Raw genomic sequence first — 17,660 nt, forward strand, 5'->3', positions numbered from 1 at the left:
AGCGGCATCCAATTGATCGAATAGTTGTTCATAACGCCCCACTTCGGTGTAGTTGCGTAACATGATGACGTTGAATGGCGGCGGTGAAGCTCGACAGTGGGAGGTTATCGGGCAGGTGATGTGACTGAATTTTTTTTTTGATATTGGTGATTTATTTGGGGAATATGGATGACGAAGACGGAGGATGAGCACGGGATGAAAGCACCAGTTGTTAAGGACCTAAATCCTTAACGTCGATTTCTACACAAAATCAAGAAACGAGATGTCGTCGTTGTCGAGCGCCCAACGTTGGGTCGTGACTTGGACGGCAAAAAGGGGCGGTTGAGCGCGAGATCAGCCTCGTCGGCAACCTTAGGAGATGTTTCTTGTTTGCTACTCAATTGAGCCAAAAGAATGATAATTTCATATATTGATTGAATGAATAAAGTGATAACACTAACTCCTATTTATAATGCTACTGACTTAATGAATAAGAAAATAAAGATATAGAAAAAGATATGCAAATCCCTAATATATCTAAACTAAATAATAATAGTATAAGACTCGTATCAATATGTCACACCTCACTCAATATCATCCGCGACAATCTCCACAAATGATTTACACTAGAATTTTACATTGCTTAGAGCTAGAATAATCTGTGAATATTGACCATATGGTAGACAGGCTTTAACTACAGTTATATGATAATTGATCTGTCCACTTGCAGTTAATTGTAGAGCTGATGAAAAATATATGTATTTTCCATTTTTGTTCCTTCCATAAAATATGGCCATTTCCATTTATGAAATGTTATCTTAATTTATTATTCATATACATCGAGTTATTTATAACTTATACTATCATTAAAACACTAATAATGTGGGTCTCACTATCCACTAACACTATTTTAACTACTCTTCCCTCCAATTTTATCTTAATTCCCGTGTTATATCATATGTCCATATTTTTATAGAATGGAGAGAGTATATGACTCAATATACACTCCTCACAAAATAATGCAGCTACTAGAGTATGGATTAATCTGTGTAGAGATGCATGGTTAAACCAAAACCGCCGATTCGATCCAACACTAGAATATGGAGTAAGTTATAATTTTGGAACAATAAGCATCACTCATGAGTTTGTTGGGGAAAACTGGAATTACAAGAGATAAACAATACCGGGCGTAATACAACCCAAGAAGGAAGAACTAAAAACTGAAAAATACAATGAAATCGAAACTGTAAACTGGAAATAAAAGTTAGCCGAGTCGAGGAGGCCTCTTTCTGCAAGACGAGATACGCCCCGGTAGTGCTCTGGGTTTGGCGTGTCGTCCCCAAAGATAAAACGGCTACGTCTCTGGTAAAGCAGCACCGCAATCACAGAGCTCCGGCGAACTGGAAGAGGAGAGGGCAGAGCTTCGGGAAGAAAGACTATGCAGAGAGTATGATGCTTGTGTTCTAATTGTTCTCTTCTCCTAATGCTTGTGTTCTAATTGTTCTCTTCGGGAAGAAGAGTATGATGCTTGTGGTCTTCGTGAAGTGACTTGATCAAGCCATCGCTCAAGGCGCAACAGGCCGAGTTGATCTGGCTGCTGATCAAGGCGCAGCATGTCCAGTTGATCAGGCTGCTGCCTAAAACTGGTCCAAAATATTAAGTCTGGACCCTAAGAACCAAGCCCAAAGACCAATTGCCAAGTCCAAGTCCAAGGGCACGGGCACGGCTCGGCTCGGCGCGCGTGTGCCCGCATGTGGGCTCTTTCACACATCTTAGTCCACGATAATTACTAAGTGTAATTAGTCACTTAATAAATACACATTTAAAGATGTGTCTCATCTCCCATGTGTGATAATTAACACTAGTTAATTACTCCCTTCACTTTCAACTCATAGTTTTATCAAAAGCTACAATGTGACCAACTTTTATTCACTATTTCTCACTCACCAGGAATCGAATTTGAGAAAGTGAATATACTACGGTCATTTACGCGGAACGTAGATCGACACTATATCATTTAATTTTCCAAAATTAAATGTCTCGTCACATTTATTATTGGTCAAACTTCAATGACCGGACATCTTAAAATCAAGATTCCAACAGAGTTTAACCCGAACCAACATAATGGTTTTGATTCCAAATTTTACTGAACCGTAATATGCTATTAACCGCTGATATGGCAACAAAAAATTAGGATAGCAAGAAAATTGCATCGTATCAGGGACTCGAGTGGTATGATATTCCAACATAGTATTATGTATGAAAATTGATTTATAAGAAAATCAGTTACAAAATCAAAGTTCTTCCACTTTTTAATTTATGGAAAAACCCGAGTAAGACTAAAGTTCGTTAACAACCCAAAAGAAAACGATTGTGATATTGTTGGATTCTATGATATCTTGCAAGATTTTATACTTTATAATATACTGATGAGCGAATATTTCTTTCAAGAAAAGTTGCATAATAGCGACAAGGTATGTTTGTCTACATTCTAAGAAAGAGTCCTCTTTTGTCTTGTTAGAAAACGTTTTAGATCATGTATATATTTTGTTAAAATATATTTTGATGATTATTTAAAAAATCTTGTTATTAATTGATATATAGATAGATATACACGTCTACAATACAAGTAAAATCACACGAATTTTATAAATAGTACGTTGACGTTGAACTCATTTTCACAAAAGTCAACTTTAAGAAGATCTATAAGAACTCAAAGATCAATTGTAGCAAATAAATATTTGCAACCTATATATAGCACTGCAATAAAAAAGTTAAGGACATTTCAAATGCAATTAAAGACGCTAATTTATGTTTTAAAATATACCATCAACGCTTCAAAAACGTCCTTATTGTCGGTGCCAAACCAAAATTAGAAGACGTAATTGGAAGCATCTTAAAAAATATAAGATTAAATTAATTTATCTTTAATTTATAAATGCTTTCTTTTGCGTCCTAAATTGTTGTTATTTTTAAAATTTTTCCAACGCAAGTAATTGCGTCTTTTGAAATAAGTTTTTTATAGTGTATGTTTTCTAATTAATTGTTAATATACTGATCAGTCTTTTGCTAAGAATTTAGATGAACACGGATCAATTTAATTTTGTAAAAAGGGAAAATAATGAAGCATCACATTCCTAGCCATTTTAACTGTCCCGTAGATTTCTAGAATCTGAAAAAAAATTATTGCTTTAACAATATTCACTACTAAAAGATGTACCCCTTCATAAAAGAAGGTATTTTCGGAACTTGGAGAAAGTCCTTTCTCATATTCTATAATAGGTCGGTTAATTAAATTAGTACATATTTATGCGATGACTAATGCAACTGCCAATCCAAAAATTTCATATTCTTAAAAATTAAAAATTAAAAGACAAACTATAATCCCGAAATCTATAATTGCTTGTCCAATTTTCTTCGATAAGGTCGTCTTTGAGGCAGACGTGGGCGTGTTCTTCACACATGAAGCTCTTCAATTTAGGACTTTCTGAAATTTTGCGGCGAACATTGAGGTATGGACTTCCAAGCTAGAACCAAAATGTAAAACATGAATAAATGATTTGTGATGGTATTATGTTATATTTATATATAGATGAAAAATAGGAGTAATTAAATGGTGAAGCGAGCTAATTTTATTTTGTAGAAGATTTATTTCACAAATTTTAATTAGGTGACAGAAAAATGAAGTAACTATCGCAGGAGGGGAAATCATGCTTTGTTGCTGATGTCATACCAACTTTGGACGTTTGTAGTGACTAGTTAAATTATTTATATACTCCAAAGTCCACACACTTATACTGTATGCAATTCCAAATTTCCAACTGCAAAATTATTTATATACTCCATAGCCCAACATCTTGAAGGAACCTCACACTCTCACTCTCTCTCTTAAATGTGCCAAGATGTTAGCCTCTTCCTGCATTTGCACCTGCACCTTCTCGCCCTCTTTGCTAATAACTTTCATGTTTTTCTTTTGTTTTGCTTCATCAATGCTTCGTCTCATTGACCGATACGATAATTATGAGTGAAATTGGAGGAGGTGCAGATGCATATGCATGTATAGGTCATTTTGGGAATATTATTACTCTCACACAGCCACAATTGAATACACACTCAAGGTACGTCTCTCTCTCTCTCCTGTTTAGATCTGCTTGAATTCAAATAATTTGTTTATAGGATTGCCTAATTTTGAATATTTACCTAGGATAAAGCCATAAACCGATATGAAAAACTGTGCCCTAGATCTACATTTTGTTTGGAATTATGAGAGAATGAAAGGTACGAATCCTTTTCCCTTGCATGTAACACGAAATAAATTGGCATCTTCCTCTTTCAACTAACAATTCTTTGACTGATTCTTGATTTTTTGTCGCAGCCAAAGATATATTCCGACTGTTTATAAGAATGAAAAAAAATTTAGTTCCAAAATTAGAGAATCATCACTTTCTGATATGATACTCATTTTTAGGAGTATTTCACTACTTCAAAGATACTGAGATTTTCATGGAGGCATGTCACATGTTGTATCATAAGATAAATTATTCAAACTCTCATACTCTCTTATTCTCAATTTCTCTCGTATAGTAGCTAACTTTCTTTACTGTACATTTTAAATTTAATTTAGTTGATTTTTCATTTATTTTCAATAATATTAAGCTTATTACTAGTACTATTTTTGTTTATGTTTGTACATTTATATGCCAACACTTAAAATAAATGAATAAGTAATGTTTTTTATTTGGAAAATTATTCGAGTTCCTTCTGTCTCTTGGAGGTCTATACTATGCAAACATTTTGAATTACAGGATTTAAGTATGTGATAGGCTTTTACCTATCAAAGGAGTTATTAGAGAGAAAGAGGCGTGAATTGAGAGAGATTAGAGAGAAATCGGTAATAATAATAATAAAAGACTCCACACATATTTATAATATGTGTTGCTACAAAAAGATCTCCTATAAACTGGGAAAGCAAATCAAATCCTAACTACTATGGAAAATAAATAAAATCATAATAACAACTAAATAATACTAAAACATAAATAACTAAATAAATATATGGAGAGAATATCTCACTATGTCAAGAAAGAGAGGGAAGAAATACAAGACAAAGAAAATTTATAAGTTGCATTTCTATATTTTAACTTGGTCGTTTTATACAATAACTGATTTTGGTTCTAATCAATGTTTGAATATTGCTAGTTTGCTACTGAAGTGTCTTACTATGTTTCTTATATATGGAGTATCAATCAAGTATATTTATCCATTACAACAAATCAAATTGAACAACTTAGACCACCCCAGAAAGTAATGGGTTAAAATTTTCAAAACTCTAACTGATAATGGGAGAAGTATGGTAGAAATTATACCACAGTTGTAGTTATTTTAACCTGCATTGGGACTTTTAAAGCTTCTCCTGGTTTTCATGCATCTTGTTTGTGTTCCTTCAATGGATTTCAATCTGTTATTTGACCATTCCTTGATGATTTAGGAAATGTTTTTAGCTCTGAGCAATCCCATTGATCCCTCTGATGGCTCTCTTGCCTGCCACATATTACATGGAACTTTACATTCCTTATCTGGCAAAGGATTATTCGATCGAACAAGCTCAATACTGTTCAATCTATCAGAGTATGTGGTGGATTTGCCTACTTTACTTTTATCTATCTAAGCTATCATCAAAGTAAACACTGCTTTGGATCATACTCCACTTGACACTTGGTATACCTCTGAATGCTTACTCTAATATGCAGTAGAATTTCATATGCTCTGGTGCAAGTAACACTTGGTAGGATATATACTCATGTAGTAACCTTTATGATTGGAAGAAAGTGTGATTTCACGCATAGAATGCGTTCTTAATTATAGTGGTTAAGAGATGTGACCTTGAAGCACTATAATTTCACTCTGTCTCATATTATGTTGTAAGCAATGCTAGCTCATATTAACTGCATTTGGCTCCCTAAGCATGACCTGTTTAACCTTTTGAAGTGAAAAGGTTCCAACTTAGAAGAGGTTTTCTTTGTGTGAGATATTTCTGTTCTTGTATGATTGCAGGGCATATATGTAGGCATTGTGTTTTGTCTGGTTTGTCTATGCTTATGAAGCAAAGAAGGGATTTGAAAGTTCTAAAGTAGAATTTGAAAAAAATTGTATTCATGGTAAATCAATACCTCAGATTTGCAAATATATGTTGTACTTTATTTTTAGTGGCTAACTTGTATTATGCTTGATGCTTCTTATATGATCTTCATGTAAAATCCTTCATTCACACTCACTCTGATGATTTTCTTAATCTGTACAGACAAACATGTTTAACTGTTGGTGAATGTAGTGCTTTTCACCACACATTTGTGGTTTAAAACAATTTATCATCTCTCCGGGGGGAACTGCTAAATAATGGAAAATGAGCTTTAGGTAATTTTATGGTTCAAACTCTATTAATCGGCAAAAATACTAGTATTGCCATAAAAGTTGGAGACAGAGTTGTTTTAATGTAATAACTACTACTAAAACTGTGGAGTTTGCTTCTGAATATCCCTTCAAGATAATACAATATGCATTGTATTAATTAATATGTACATTTGGACTTAAGGGGAGAAATTCTTAGTTTTTATGTTATGACCTTACGCTAAATGCAGAAATCTTGAAATCTGAGTCTCTTATATAGGGATTTATTTTTGTAGATGCTACATTGAAATATCTAAAGACATGTTAGTGAGCCAGTGACCTTCCACAAAGATACAGTATTATTAGGCTTGCATTTGGAAGTACATACTCCTATTTTTTAATTGAGGCTTTGTGTTGATGCACTAGAATACTCCAAAACTAACTGTTAATTTGGGCAACATAATTTCCCCAGTCTAGTACTATATCATTATATGCTGTGTACAGAACCTGATTAAACTGTATACTATTAGATCAGTAGTTAATTTGATGGAGGTCCTATAATTTGTTATCCAGATCTGGATGTTCTCATCTTCCAGTTGCACCGTAAGAGTTTTGTCGGTTCCAATTTCGATGTTCTCAGTTTTTTAATTTCTAGTTTTTTTTTGTTTTTTTGTTTGTAAAAAAGGCCTTTAGAACCGTAACCGGACCTCATAGTTTGCACTTTGCAGTTTCAGTTCCAGTCCGACCTATTGATATGTAGCTGGCCTGGTCCAGTTCCAATTTAAACATGCTTCTATATCTTCATTCAGGAATGATAGTCCTAAAATAGCACTTTTGTGGATTTCACTTGCACATGTGATTTAATTTATTTCTATTTGAGGATGTCATCTCTTTTACTATAGTGCAAACATAGCTAGAGTAATACTATCACCATTTTCACCCTGCTTTATCCGGCGTAGCTTGATTGTGTTAAACCATGATTTCATTTTCAATTTCTCCACAAATTTTGGCTAGCAACCTTTAAAAATGCACCATATTTGATACCATGCTCTATTATTAAGCTTTCACACACAAATTCCAATAATAATAATTTTATTCGCAATTATTTGGTGCGCGTGGAGATATTAGAGTGTCTCATCTCATTGCCAGGGAAAATAGCATTTTGAAACCAAGCATATGAAAATTTTCGCAATTTGATTTTACAAAATAGTGAATGCATGTAATATCTTTGTTATTAACAATTTTACGTACCATATTGGTCATCAGTCGTTGAAATTAAAACCACGCTCGTATCTCACTGAGTTGAGCTACAAAAGTTTCAACACAATTATATCCAATCGGTTGCAGTGTGGCTCCTTCAATTCCACTTAATTCACCTAATCTTAACTGCACAATCAAATCCGAGTTGAAAAATTGGTCTGGGATATATGTATATGTATATGTAGTTCAAGTCAAGAGGGATAAGACATTCACCATCCCTTACAGATATCTGTATTAATTTTAGTTGGATTGCACACCAATTTCCCCACACATCTGATCACGCATCGATTTAATTACACTGATAACTCTATCTTTTAATTTGTCTTAACCGTTACATTACAATAGTTTCCATCTTAATTGGATACATGGTAAATGGCGTGTGTAGTAAATATTGTGTGAAAAAGTAGATAAAATAATACGGCCACCCTAGCCTCTACTATAATGTGATTAAACATACAATATATTACAGCATGTGCTGGAAAAACAATTGGACAGATGAAATCTATGTCTCTCTATATATATATATATATATATAGGGTTTTGATCTATGCAAAACCATATTTAAATACAGAAACGCAGAATAATATCATGTGTAGGGCATTTTTAGGTCATGGTTAGTGTATTTTTAGGTCATACTAACCAAGTATGACCTAAAATGATCTTAACATGACATTAAACTCAAATCTTATAATATGACCTAAAAATGCTTAATTATGACCTTCCGTGTTTTTAGTTAATTATTGACCATTAGATCATCTAATCTTAGGGCTAAGATTTGGGCTGCATTTCTGGATTTAAACACATACTTATTTTGATCATCTCCCTATATATATATATATATATATATACCTATATATAGGGTTTTGATCTATACAAAACCATTCTTAATACAAAAATGCAGAACCAAGCATACAAAAGTCATTTTTAGGTCATTGTAAGCTTATTTTTATGTCATTATAGTAAGGATGACATGAAATGATCTTAACATGACCCCAAACCCAAAGTTTATAATATGACCTAAAACTGCTTTACAATGACTCTCCGTGTTTTTGTTTATTTATTGACCATTGAATTGTCAAATCTCATGGTCAGGATTTGGTCTGGATTTTGTATTGAGATCAAGTTTTGTATTGATCATTTTCCTATATATATATATATATATATATATTGATATTGTACTTTCTTAGTAGTATTATATCATATCGATGATTCAAAGGCTGTCATAGGGAAGCACATAAATTTAATGCTTCTGCCTTCACCAAAGTTGATGTTGTTTTGATCGCTTTCAACCACACACCTTATATGTATTTATTTCGATCCCAAAGATAATGTTTTTTGACATTCGGACCCTCCTGCAAAAGGCCTTCATTCCATGTCATAAAGAAAATGGAAATCAAGCATCGGCCTCCATCAATTTTAACGTATAATTATTTTATACTAAGATTTATCATCTTGGAGGTTGACATTTTTACAAGAGTTCATCATAACAATTAAATTTCCACTTTATTATTAGCCTTTACGTTGAGATTTTTACCTAACTTTCTCACAATTACAAATTAAGGCGAAAAAGTAGTACTAATCCATTCTTCTACATATATCCAATTTCCAGAAATTGGGCCAAATTTACATGAGATAACAATGAAAAAACGCTTCCTCGGTTTATAAAAAAACTAGTGATTTCAGCGAGTTGGTGACCACCTTCTCTAACCGGCTGAATTTCTACCTTATGGATTTCATTTCCTGAATCAATAGTGTGATAGTATTAAAGAAAAAAAAACTTGTCAAAATATCAAAGAACCTTGTTGTAATACAAAACATCTAAACTTTGCTTTGAATATAATTAGCACATCAAATTGAAGTATCGCCCATCTTTAGATTGCAGTTTCCTGCATGAAATTTGAATGTTGTTAATAGGAGTATCCATTACTACTACTATACCGCAGCATTCCCAAAACACATTAGTTAATTTGTGCTACTACATCACTTGAAGTTATAAAGTTCTTAGATTTTGGACAGAAGTAGTCTTTGACAGATCCAAAAATAAGGAGTACAACAAAGATAATGTAAGACATGTGAGTATTGTGGTGAACTCAAATTAAACTATAGTTTAATGTGTGCTGGGTCTGACATACAATCTTGAGATCATATAATTTTCCACCTCGTTGATTGGGGTGTGCTTTCCCAATAAGGATTCTCTGCATATTTGTGTGCAATGAATCTCTTGTTGTTTGTCATCTACTTTCCTCATATAGTCATATGCCTACGTATTACTTGCTCTAAATTTTTAAAACATTTTTACCAACTCCGTCTTCTTTAATTATAGCAGAACTATCCACCGATCAATGCTTCAATTTATGATTTTTGTTTCTATTAGAACAACTCTGTTCTTAATTATAGAATAAATTAATATAGAGTAATTTAACGAGATAGTCATCCTTGAAAATTAGTCACCACCAATAATTTTAATCTATAATTTATAAGAAAATACAGTACAATTTATGTTAAATCCATGCCACCTAGATAACAAAATTTTCATATATATAGTGAAATTTTATGATACTAATTAAAAAAACATGATATTTACCGACGCACAGTGAAAATTATGCTACTAGTAGTACTTTTCATTTTGTACTTAATTTTCCTTATCTGGTCTCAAGTCAAATTAGCATAGTAGGAGTATGATTTAACTGAAGACTTAAATCTAGAAAATGCCAAAGTGTTTATCGTTAATAAATGAATCAAAATAAAGCTAATTAAGATATCCAAACGTTAAGACAAAATCACAATTTAACAAAATTAGAGTACACTCTAATAAATTTTTTTATCAAATAAAAGTAATCACATACTAATTGTACACCCTAACTTTGAATTCCAATTTTTTTAATGCAGGTATATAATTTATTATGAGTACGACAAATTTATTAGTACAATATACATGTAGCGATTTTAATACTTTAGTTATCATGATAAAATGAGTTTTTAGGTTAATTCATCCATATATGCTGAAAATACTACAGACATTTGAATTTCTCCGCGCACCTAAATGTGAGGCGAATATGTTTTAAGTACAATGCAATACACTAATTATTTGGCTAGCATGAACACTGCATGCAATCATTGTAATGAATATACAAAATCTACAACTTAAGTGGTCTAATCTCTTGGATAATTCAAAAATAATTTGACCCCAAAACGTAACGATTCCTAACACCTCACAAAAACGACAAACATTTTGTGCACGAGATAATTACTGTCTTGCAAAAAATACTCCATCCGTCTCATTCAAGATGACGACCTTTTTTTTGTTTGTCCCAATCAAAATGTCTACTTTCAAATTTTAGAAATAACCTTCTCTCTCCTCATTAAAATATTGAACTACCTTTTTTCTCTCTACTTTATTTCACCTAACAACACTTCCTAAAATTCCATGTCACTCAAGAATGTGACCATCTTGAGTGGGACAGAGGGAGTAGTACTAGTAGTATTATGTAAAAGATTACAGCATACATATATATCACCTCATATGATTGAAATGTAGTAACGAAGTTTGACGCATTATTCCTTATCATAAGTTACTTGCTGTCTCAAATAACCCAAAATTTTATGAATATTAATCATCACTATATTTTTGGCTTACCTAAGCTGATAGAGCTAAGCAATAGTCAACTGTAAGTGGGACCGACTCTAATTTTTCTAATTAATACTCACATTGGTTAATCATTAACCAATCAAAACAATGGGGCCATTAGTAGCTGCCGTGAAAGGCGTCCCAACATATAAATTAATGACGTTGTCCAAATTGCTAGTACTCCACTATTTTTCATGCGATTAAAATTTAATTATACGCTGATTAAATAAATTAACACAACATGAACGTACACTAGTTTATATATATGCCTCTGCCTTATTTTTATATCGCCAGTTCCAACATTATTACTAATATAAGACTAAGATTTCGATTTTTTTTCTTGTCCTTTTCTGAGATATATATGGCATCCATTATATAGTTGATCCAATTTTCATATTTGGTTTCGGACCAACTGACCCATTCAATATTAAATGGCTATGCTGCATCATTGAGATATACTGGAACAATTCAAGCAAATAATGCGTATTTTTAACTACTTTGTTAGTACTAGTACATTGTAAGTCTTCTTGAAAGCAATAAAATAAGTAATTTGGGTGTGTGTTCACCATTTTTAGTAGTCTAAAAAAGGCCGACTTAGACCATCTCCAAGGGTACACTAAAACCTAAAGTGTGATAAGTAATTAGCTCTAATAGTACTCAAAAATCAATCCTACTTTTGGTTTTTAAGAACAAAATTACCTATCTTTAGGTTTAAACTAAACTAAAACCAAAAAAGTTTTTCAAATTTTGTGAGTCAAAGAGGCTTGATATAGAGAATAATCTTTGAAGTTTGAATTTAGTGTAAATGATTGGAGAAAAATTATATTTGATGTGACATTTACACTAAAATATATTTGAATTTAGTGTAAATGGTTAGAGATGCTCTTAGGGCATCCGCAACGCGGGCCGTCGGCGTTCCGCGGGCCGTTCCGCCGGAACGAAACCGCGGCGGCACGCGTTGCAGCCTCCGTTCCGATGCCAAACCGTTCCCAAACCGTGCCGGGTGCCGACGGCACGACCCGCGGCACGGTCCGCGCCGCCACGCGCTTCGGCGACGTGGCTTCTCCCCGCGTCGTGCGTGACGCCCACTCGCCGGTCCGCGAGTGGGCGTCGTCACTTGCTGACGCAATAATTCATTTTTTTTAAAAAAATTCGATTTAAAAAAAAAATTTAACTTTAATGTTACCGCTTTTTTAACATTTTTCATTTTTTTAATTTTTATTTTTATTTTTATTTTCTTATTCTATAAATACTCATACTACTTCATCCTCATTTCACACACAACTACACATCTATTCTTCCTAAATCAACTTCATTTCCTCTCCAATTTTCATATTCAATCTCTTCACAAAATGTCCAGCGACGGCAACTACGGCGGTGGCGGCTCCGGTGGGTGGGATCTCAACGCGTTCGGCGATTGGGAGACCATGTACAACACACTTGGTGGTTCCAATTCGTCGACGCCGGGCACCCAGGGGTCGGCGACGCCAGGTGGGTACCAACCACCCACTTTCGATGTGGATGCATACGCTCGACCCTCTGCCTCGCGGCCTTCGCAGGGATTGTCCCAGATTCGGGAGGATATCCCCGTTGCACCCACCCAGGGAGGAGGCCGAGGCGGTGGAAGCTCCAGGGCTGCGTCTGAGGCGGCCGAGGAGGAGGAGGAACAGGAGGATGAACCGGAGGATTTGGGCCGGCATCCGTACAGCAACGAAGAAACAAAGGCGGTGTACAAAATATGTTGATATTTGGCAGCTCGTCAAGGACGAGGAAAGGTGGGCCGGCGGTGTCCGCTCCAGCTCGGGCTCAACCTCAAAGCGCACGAAGCACACGGCGACCGGCAACTACTCGTCTGGTGACACCGGTGAGGCCAGCCAGGGTGAACCGCAGGTGTTTGGGAGTACGGGGTATCCAAAGCCCGACGAATACGGCGGATCCAGCCGTCGGCCGCAAGGGACGAAGGCGGCGAAGGCGGCTAGAGCGAGGAAGGGCCGAGGCGAATCAAGCCAGCCGGCCTCGGGATCGGGCTCGCGGGGACGCTCGGACACACTTATGGTGGCGTACATCACCGCCACAATGGCGGACACTTCCCGCTTCTCGTACGCCCAATTCACGGCCTGGTGGAACGAAATTGTTGCTATGGCAGCACAACTTGACCTTCCGACTCCCCCTAAACCTCGACCGCCTCCGGAGGATGATTTGCCGGCGGAGTAGTTTTTTAATTTTCCCACGTTTAATTATGTGTTTTTTATTGTGTGTTTTTTATTTTTTTAGGATTTTAATTGTGTGGTTTTTATTTTTTTAAGTTTTAGTTGTAATTTTTTTTAATGTTGTGTGTTTTTTAATAAAGTGTGTTTGTTATTTAATAAATCGTGTTTGTTTTAATTGAATTGAGTTGGAAATAAAAATAAAAAATGAAATTGAATGAATAGTAATTTAAGGAACGGTTTAGGAACGGTTAAGGAACAGAGGGTTGCAGGTTCCGTTGCTTAGTTAAGGAATGAAGTAAAATAGTACAGTGGGGCCCTCAAATAGTAGTTTAAGGAACGGTATAGGAACAGCGTTGTGGATGGCCTTAAAACTATATAGGCATCATGCATGGGTTAATCTTCCTTAGAAAACGATGATTTGTAATAGAAAAGTTATGCCAATCATATATTTGAAATATAGACATTAGAATCGTGATTCTATTCCCATCAAATTTAATTTCGCTTATGAACTATGCCAGCATAGAAAAAGTATGAAACTTTCTTTAGATCATAAATTACTCTTCAGAGAATGAGCCTTGAAGTTGATATATTTCAAAGTTAGCTTGCATGAATATTCGAGATATTTGATCTCAATCACTACAATAATAAAACCCATTAATGCCATTTTTTAATGCAATGAAGGACACTAATATATGTTTCTAAATTTATCAAAAACGATTCAAAAATTGTCATTTTTTTGGTGTCCTAAAAAGGTAAAAGATGAAGTTAATTTGTCTTTAATTTAAGAACACTTTCTTTTGCATGCGGCCTTAATTGATGTTAATTTTTTAAAGTTTACAACACAAATAATTGCGTCCTGATTTTCGTGTCCTTAAAAGATAAAGTTTTTATAGTGAATGGTGATTTACTTTTCCGGTTACATAAACTTAACTATGCTAGTAATAAAAATTATTAATTGTTTCTAGTTTACGTCTGTGAGGAGTAGTTTTTAGTGTGAGATAACAACAAAGGCTTAATTGTTTTTTAACAATATAATGTCGATGAAGTTACAGATCATTTGTTTCGTTGACAAGGAGGTGATGAACACAAAAACATAATGATTGTTATGGAACTAAAGAAACGACAAAGGGAAAGAAGATTTTACTATGTACTGTCAACGAAAGAAGTTTTTTTTTTCTTTTCCAACAAATTTTCCATCACAACACAAAACCCCATAAACTCAAAACTCTTTTTTTCTTTTTTCATTCAATAATTAAAATCAGAATCTTCAGTGGGTCTCTGCTCCAACCATGCCCCTTCAAATCTTTCAGATTGTAATTTTCTCACTCTAGCTATAGTAGTACACCATCTCTCTCTTCCCCTCGTCATGATTGAACACCAAACCGCTGCTGTTATCGTTGCTAATGAGCTGTTTAACTAGCTCCATATCACACCCCAAATTAACCGGCTTTTGATCAACAAAGGCTTCATGAAGCATGAATTTCTGATTCCCTTGATCAAATCCGCCGTAAAGCCCTTGAAAACCGCAGGGGATTTCTTCCTGCTTGACATGATCTTTGCTGTCAGATGAAGAGCAGCTCGCTTCGTTGCCTCCAAACATGAGCATGTTGCTGCTTTCCATCCCATTATACAACTCTTGATTTTGCGGAAAATAGGGATACTGAGATGTGGTTAGCGAAAATGTGTCGGAATTATTGCAGTAGAGAGATGGCAATGGCGCTGGTTCAAGTGATTTTGCGGTTTGGAGATAAATCGAGTTGAAATCTCTGTAGAGGTTAGAGAGAGAGTGGGGCTGTGTTTGGAAGGTGTTTGGAAATGAGTATTTAGAAGGAATCAGCCCCATTAGTTTCTTCTTCAGCTTCGTGTTCCAGTAGTTCTTGATGTCGTTGTCGGTTCTCCCCGGTAACTGGGCTGCGATGATCGACCACCTGCAATTTTTGACATAATTGATTGTAATTTGATGAAACAAAATTAGTTAAATTTTAGGATCATTTATGATCACATGTTAAATATAGAGGAGGAATCTATTGAGTTTTCAAAGCAGATTTCGAATTTCCCACAGTTTATGCTTTCCTTTTTCATGCTATTCTTTGGTTTTCGGTTAAAATTTGCAGAAGAAGAATGAACAGTTTTGAATAATTAGGATTTCTTGATAGACCACAAGTCGACAAACGATAATGATTTCATTAATTAATTGAATAATATAATAACACTCTATCCTATTATAAATAGGAGAATACTTAGTTTATGGAATAAGAAAACAATATACGAGAAAGATATCCCTAATATATCTAAACTAAATGAAGGCTAGTGTCATTGAGTCTCCACTTTCCCAAAACAGATACAAAAAAAATTGTGAAGAAAGAGAGAGAGAGGTACCTGCTCCCAATGCTGGCAAAGAGAGTGCAAATAATTCTGTCTTCTTCATCAGAAAATTCACCATGTTTAATGTTAGGTCTGAGATAATTAAGCCATCTCAATCTGCAGCTCTTTCCACATCTTTTCAGACCTGAAATTCCCATCACTAACAACATCAGACAATCTAATTATATTAAGAGATGAATGAGAGAGGAGAGAGAGAGAGAGATGTAGTTTACCAGCTTTTTGAGGAAGAGCAATCCAATTTCCAGCAGTGCCATATTTCTCCATGAACTCCTTAAGCTTTGCATCTTCTTCAGGAGACCAAGGCCCCTTCTTCACATTCGCCTTATCGCAGCAAGGAGCTCTTCCCATCTCTCTATTTAACTTTTTCTCTCTAATTTAGTATTTGGTGCATCTATGTTGATAGGCTGGAATCAAAAGAAGCTATTATGTAATTTAACTTGGTTTGGTGTGGGAGCTTTAGGCTTTTTATTGAGGGAAGATGATTATGAAACAGTGCCAAAGTCATCAATTTATATCACAAGTCAAACTAGATTTGTACGTTGCTGATTAAGTTTATTTGATTAATTGCATGAATTTCATGCCCACTCACTTTCTTGATTTTTAAGATTCGTCCAACAGTTTTTTTTCAAGTCCCAAATTTTAATTAAAATCAGATCGACTAGTCAATGATGTTACTGTTGCAAAACACTGTATAACTATATTAATTTAAGTACGTACATATATCTCGAGTTTTTATTGTATAAATTAATAGCTGAACTTTCCAGCTAATCAAAATTCATGTATTAAAAAAAACATTGGCTGATTAAAGATCTGGTTACATGTCATTGGATTAAAATTTATTCAGTGTACAATATAGCAGTAACATTAGATTGTTATTTAATAACCATAACTGAATCAAATTACACGTGTGAGCACAGTAAAAATCTGTATTTTGGAGTATTATAAAGCAATTACAATCATATATTATCAGTTTAGTAATATGAACACTCAATATGATATAATTCTGCTAAGAGTGTCTAGGCTATCAAAGGTGAACAAATAACATTATTGAAGCATTTAGCTTTTACCATAGTAATTTCCAATGAAGCTGCACAACAACACTCTAGCTAGTAGTATCTACGTTGTATCTCAAAACATAATTGATCGCAGCTGTTTGTTGATGTGTCAACCCAAAATCTTAAATTCAAAATGTAAAAGATGATTATTGGGAAGGCTCTTGAGCACAGAAAACAAGTTTGAATGATGATCGCAACAGTAAAAGGGATGTAAAATTGTAAATTGTTGTTGAAGAATAATTGTGGAGTATAGGCTTTTTCTACTGTTTAATTATAGGTACGTAGATTTTGAGAACAGACTGGTCAGAATATGTGATCAAATTTTTTGATGAAAATGATGACCTATCTTTTAGATTTGTGGCAGCTATATATCTATGACGATGAGGAGTATACATGCATTTATATTTGATATGATCTGGTGCTCTTTTGGATTGACTTATCAATGCTTTTACCCTTCTTTGAATTGTCATAGCACCACCACTGACCACCCTAACAATTTACCCACCTCCAAATTCCATATTATAGTATATACTTTGTCAAATCTGTATACACTATAAAATGTTAGGTTAATCCTCTTTGCTTTGCTAATTACGAGTAGTACATCAAACACACATAAATGGATTGGTGGGTAAATATAATTAGGTTGAGTTACTAATTTGGACAAATTTAATTCAAATAAATTGACTCTATTAGATTCAGTGACACTTTCATTGATCTCTAACTTACAATATACTACGACTTTCTAGTCTGGCGCAA

The 17,660-nt window shown here is 34.4% G+C and overlaps 1 protein-coding gene across 1 annotated transcript; it reads right to left on the minus strand.

Moving 5' to 3' along the window:
- Positions 1 to 14,628: 14,628 nt before the first annotated feature.
- LOC121743879 (transcription factor RAX2-like) lies at positions 14,629 to 16,301 on the minus strand. Its single transcript, XM_042137270.1, has 3 exons — positions 16,062 to 16,301; positions 15,844 to 15,973; positions 14,629 to 15,392 (listed from the first exon to the last, which is right to left on the minus strand). Exons 1-3 carry the CDS (start codon positions 16,195 to 16,197, stop codon positions 14,792 to 14,794), a joined length of 867 nt encoding a protein of 288 aa, XP_041993204.1. The 5' UTR covers positions 16,198 to 16,301; the 3' UTR covers positions 14,629 to 14,791.
- Between the last annotated feature and the right edge of the window lie 1,359 nt (positions 16,302 to 17,660).

The sequence above is a fragment of the Salvia splendens genome, chromosome 8, assembly GCF_004379255.2.
Source record: "Salvia splendens isolate huo1 chromosome 8, SspV2, whole genome shotgun sequence".
In the NCBI taxonomy this organism is placed as follows: domain Eukaryota; kingdom Viridiplantae; phylum Streptophyta; class Magnoliopsida; order Lamiales; family Lamiaceae; genus Salvia; species Salvia splendens.

Excerpts from the sequence above, each read along its gene's own strand:
- LOC121743879 (XM_042137270.1), bottom strand. The coding sequence starts at position 16,197 with ATGGGAAGAGCTCCTTGCTGCGATAAGGCGAATGTGAAGAAGGGGCCT. Across the intron at positions 15,974-16,061 it reads TGCTCTTCCTCAAAAAGCTG|GTCTGAAAAGATGTGGAAAG; the intron begins GTAAACTACATC and ends TGGGAATTTCAG. Across the intron at positions 15,393-15,843 it reads TTTGCCAGCATTGGGAGCAG|GTGGTCGATCATCGCAGCCC; the intron begins GTACCTCTCTCT and ends CAAAAATTGCAG.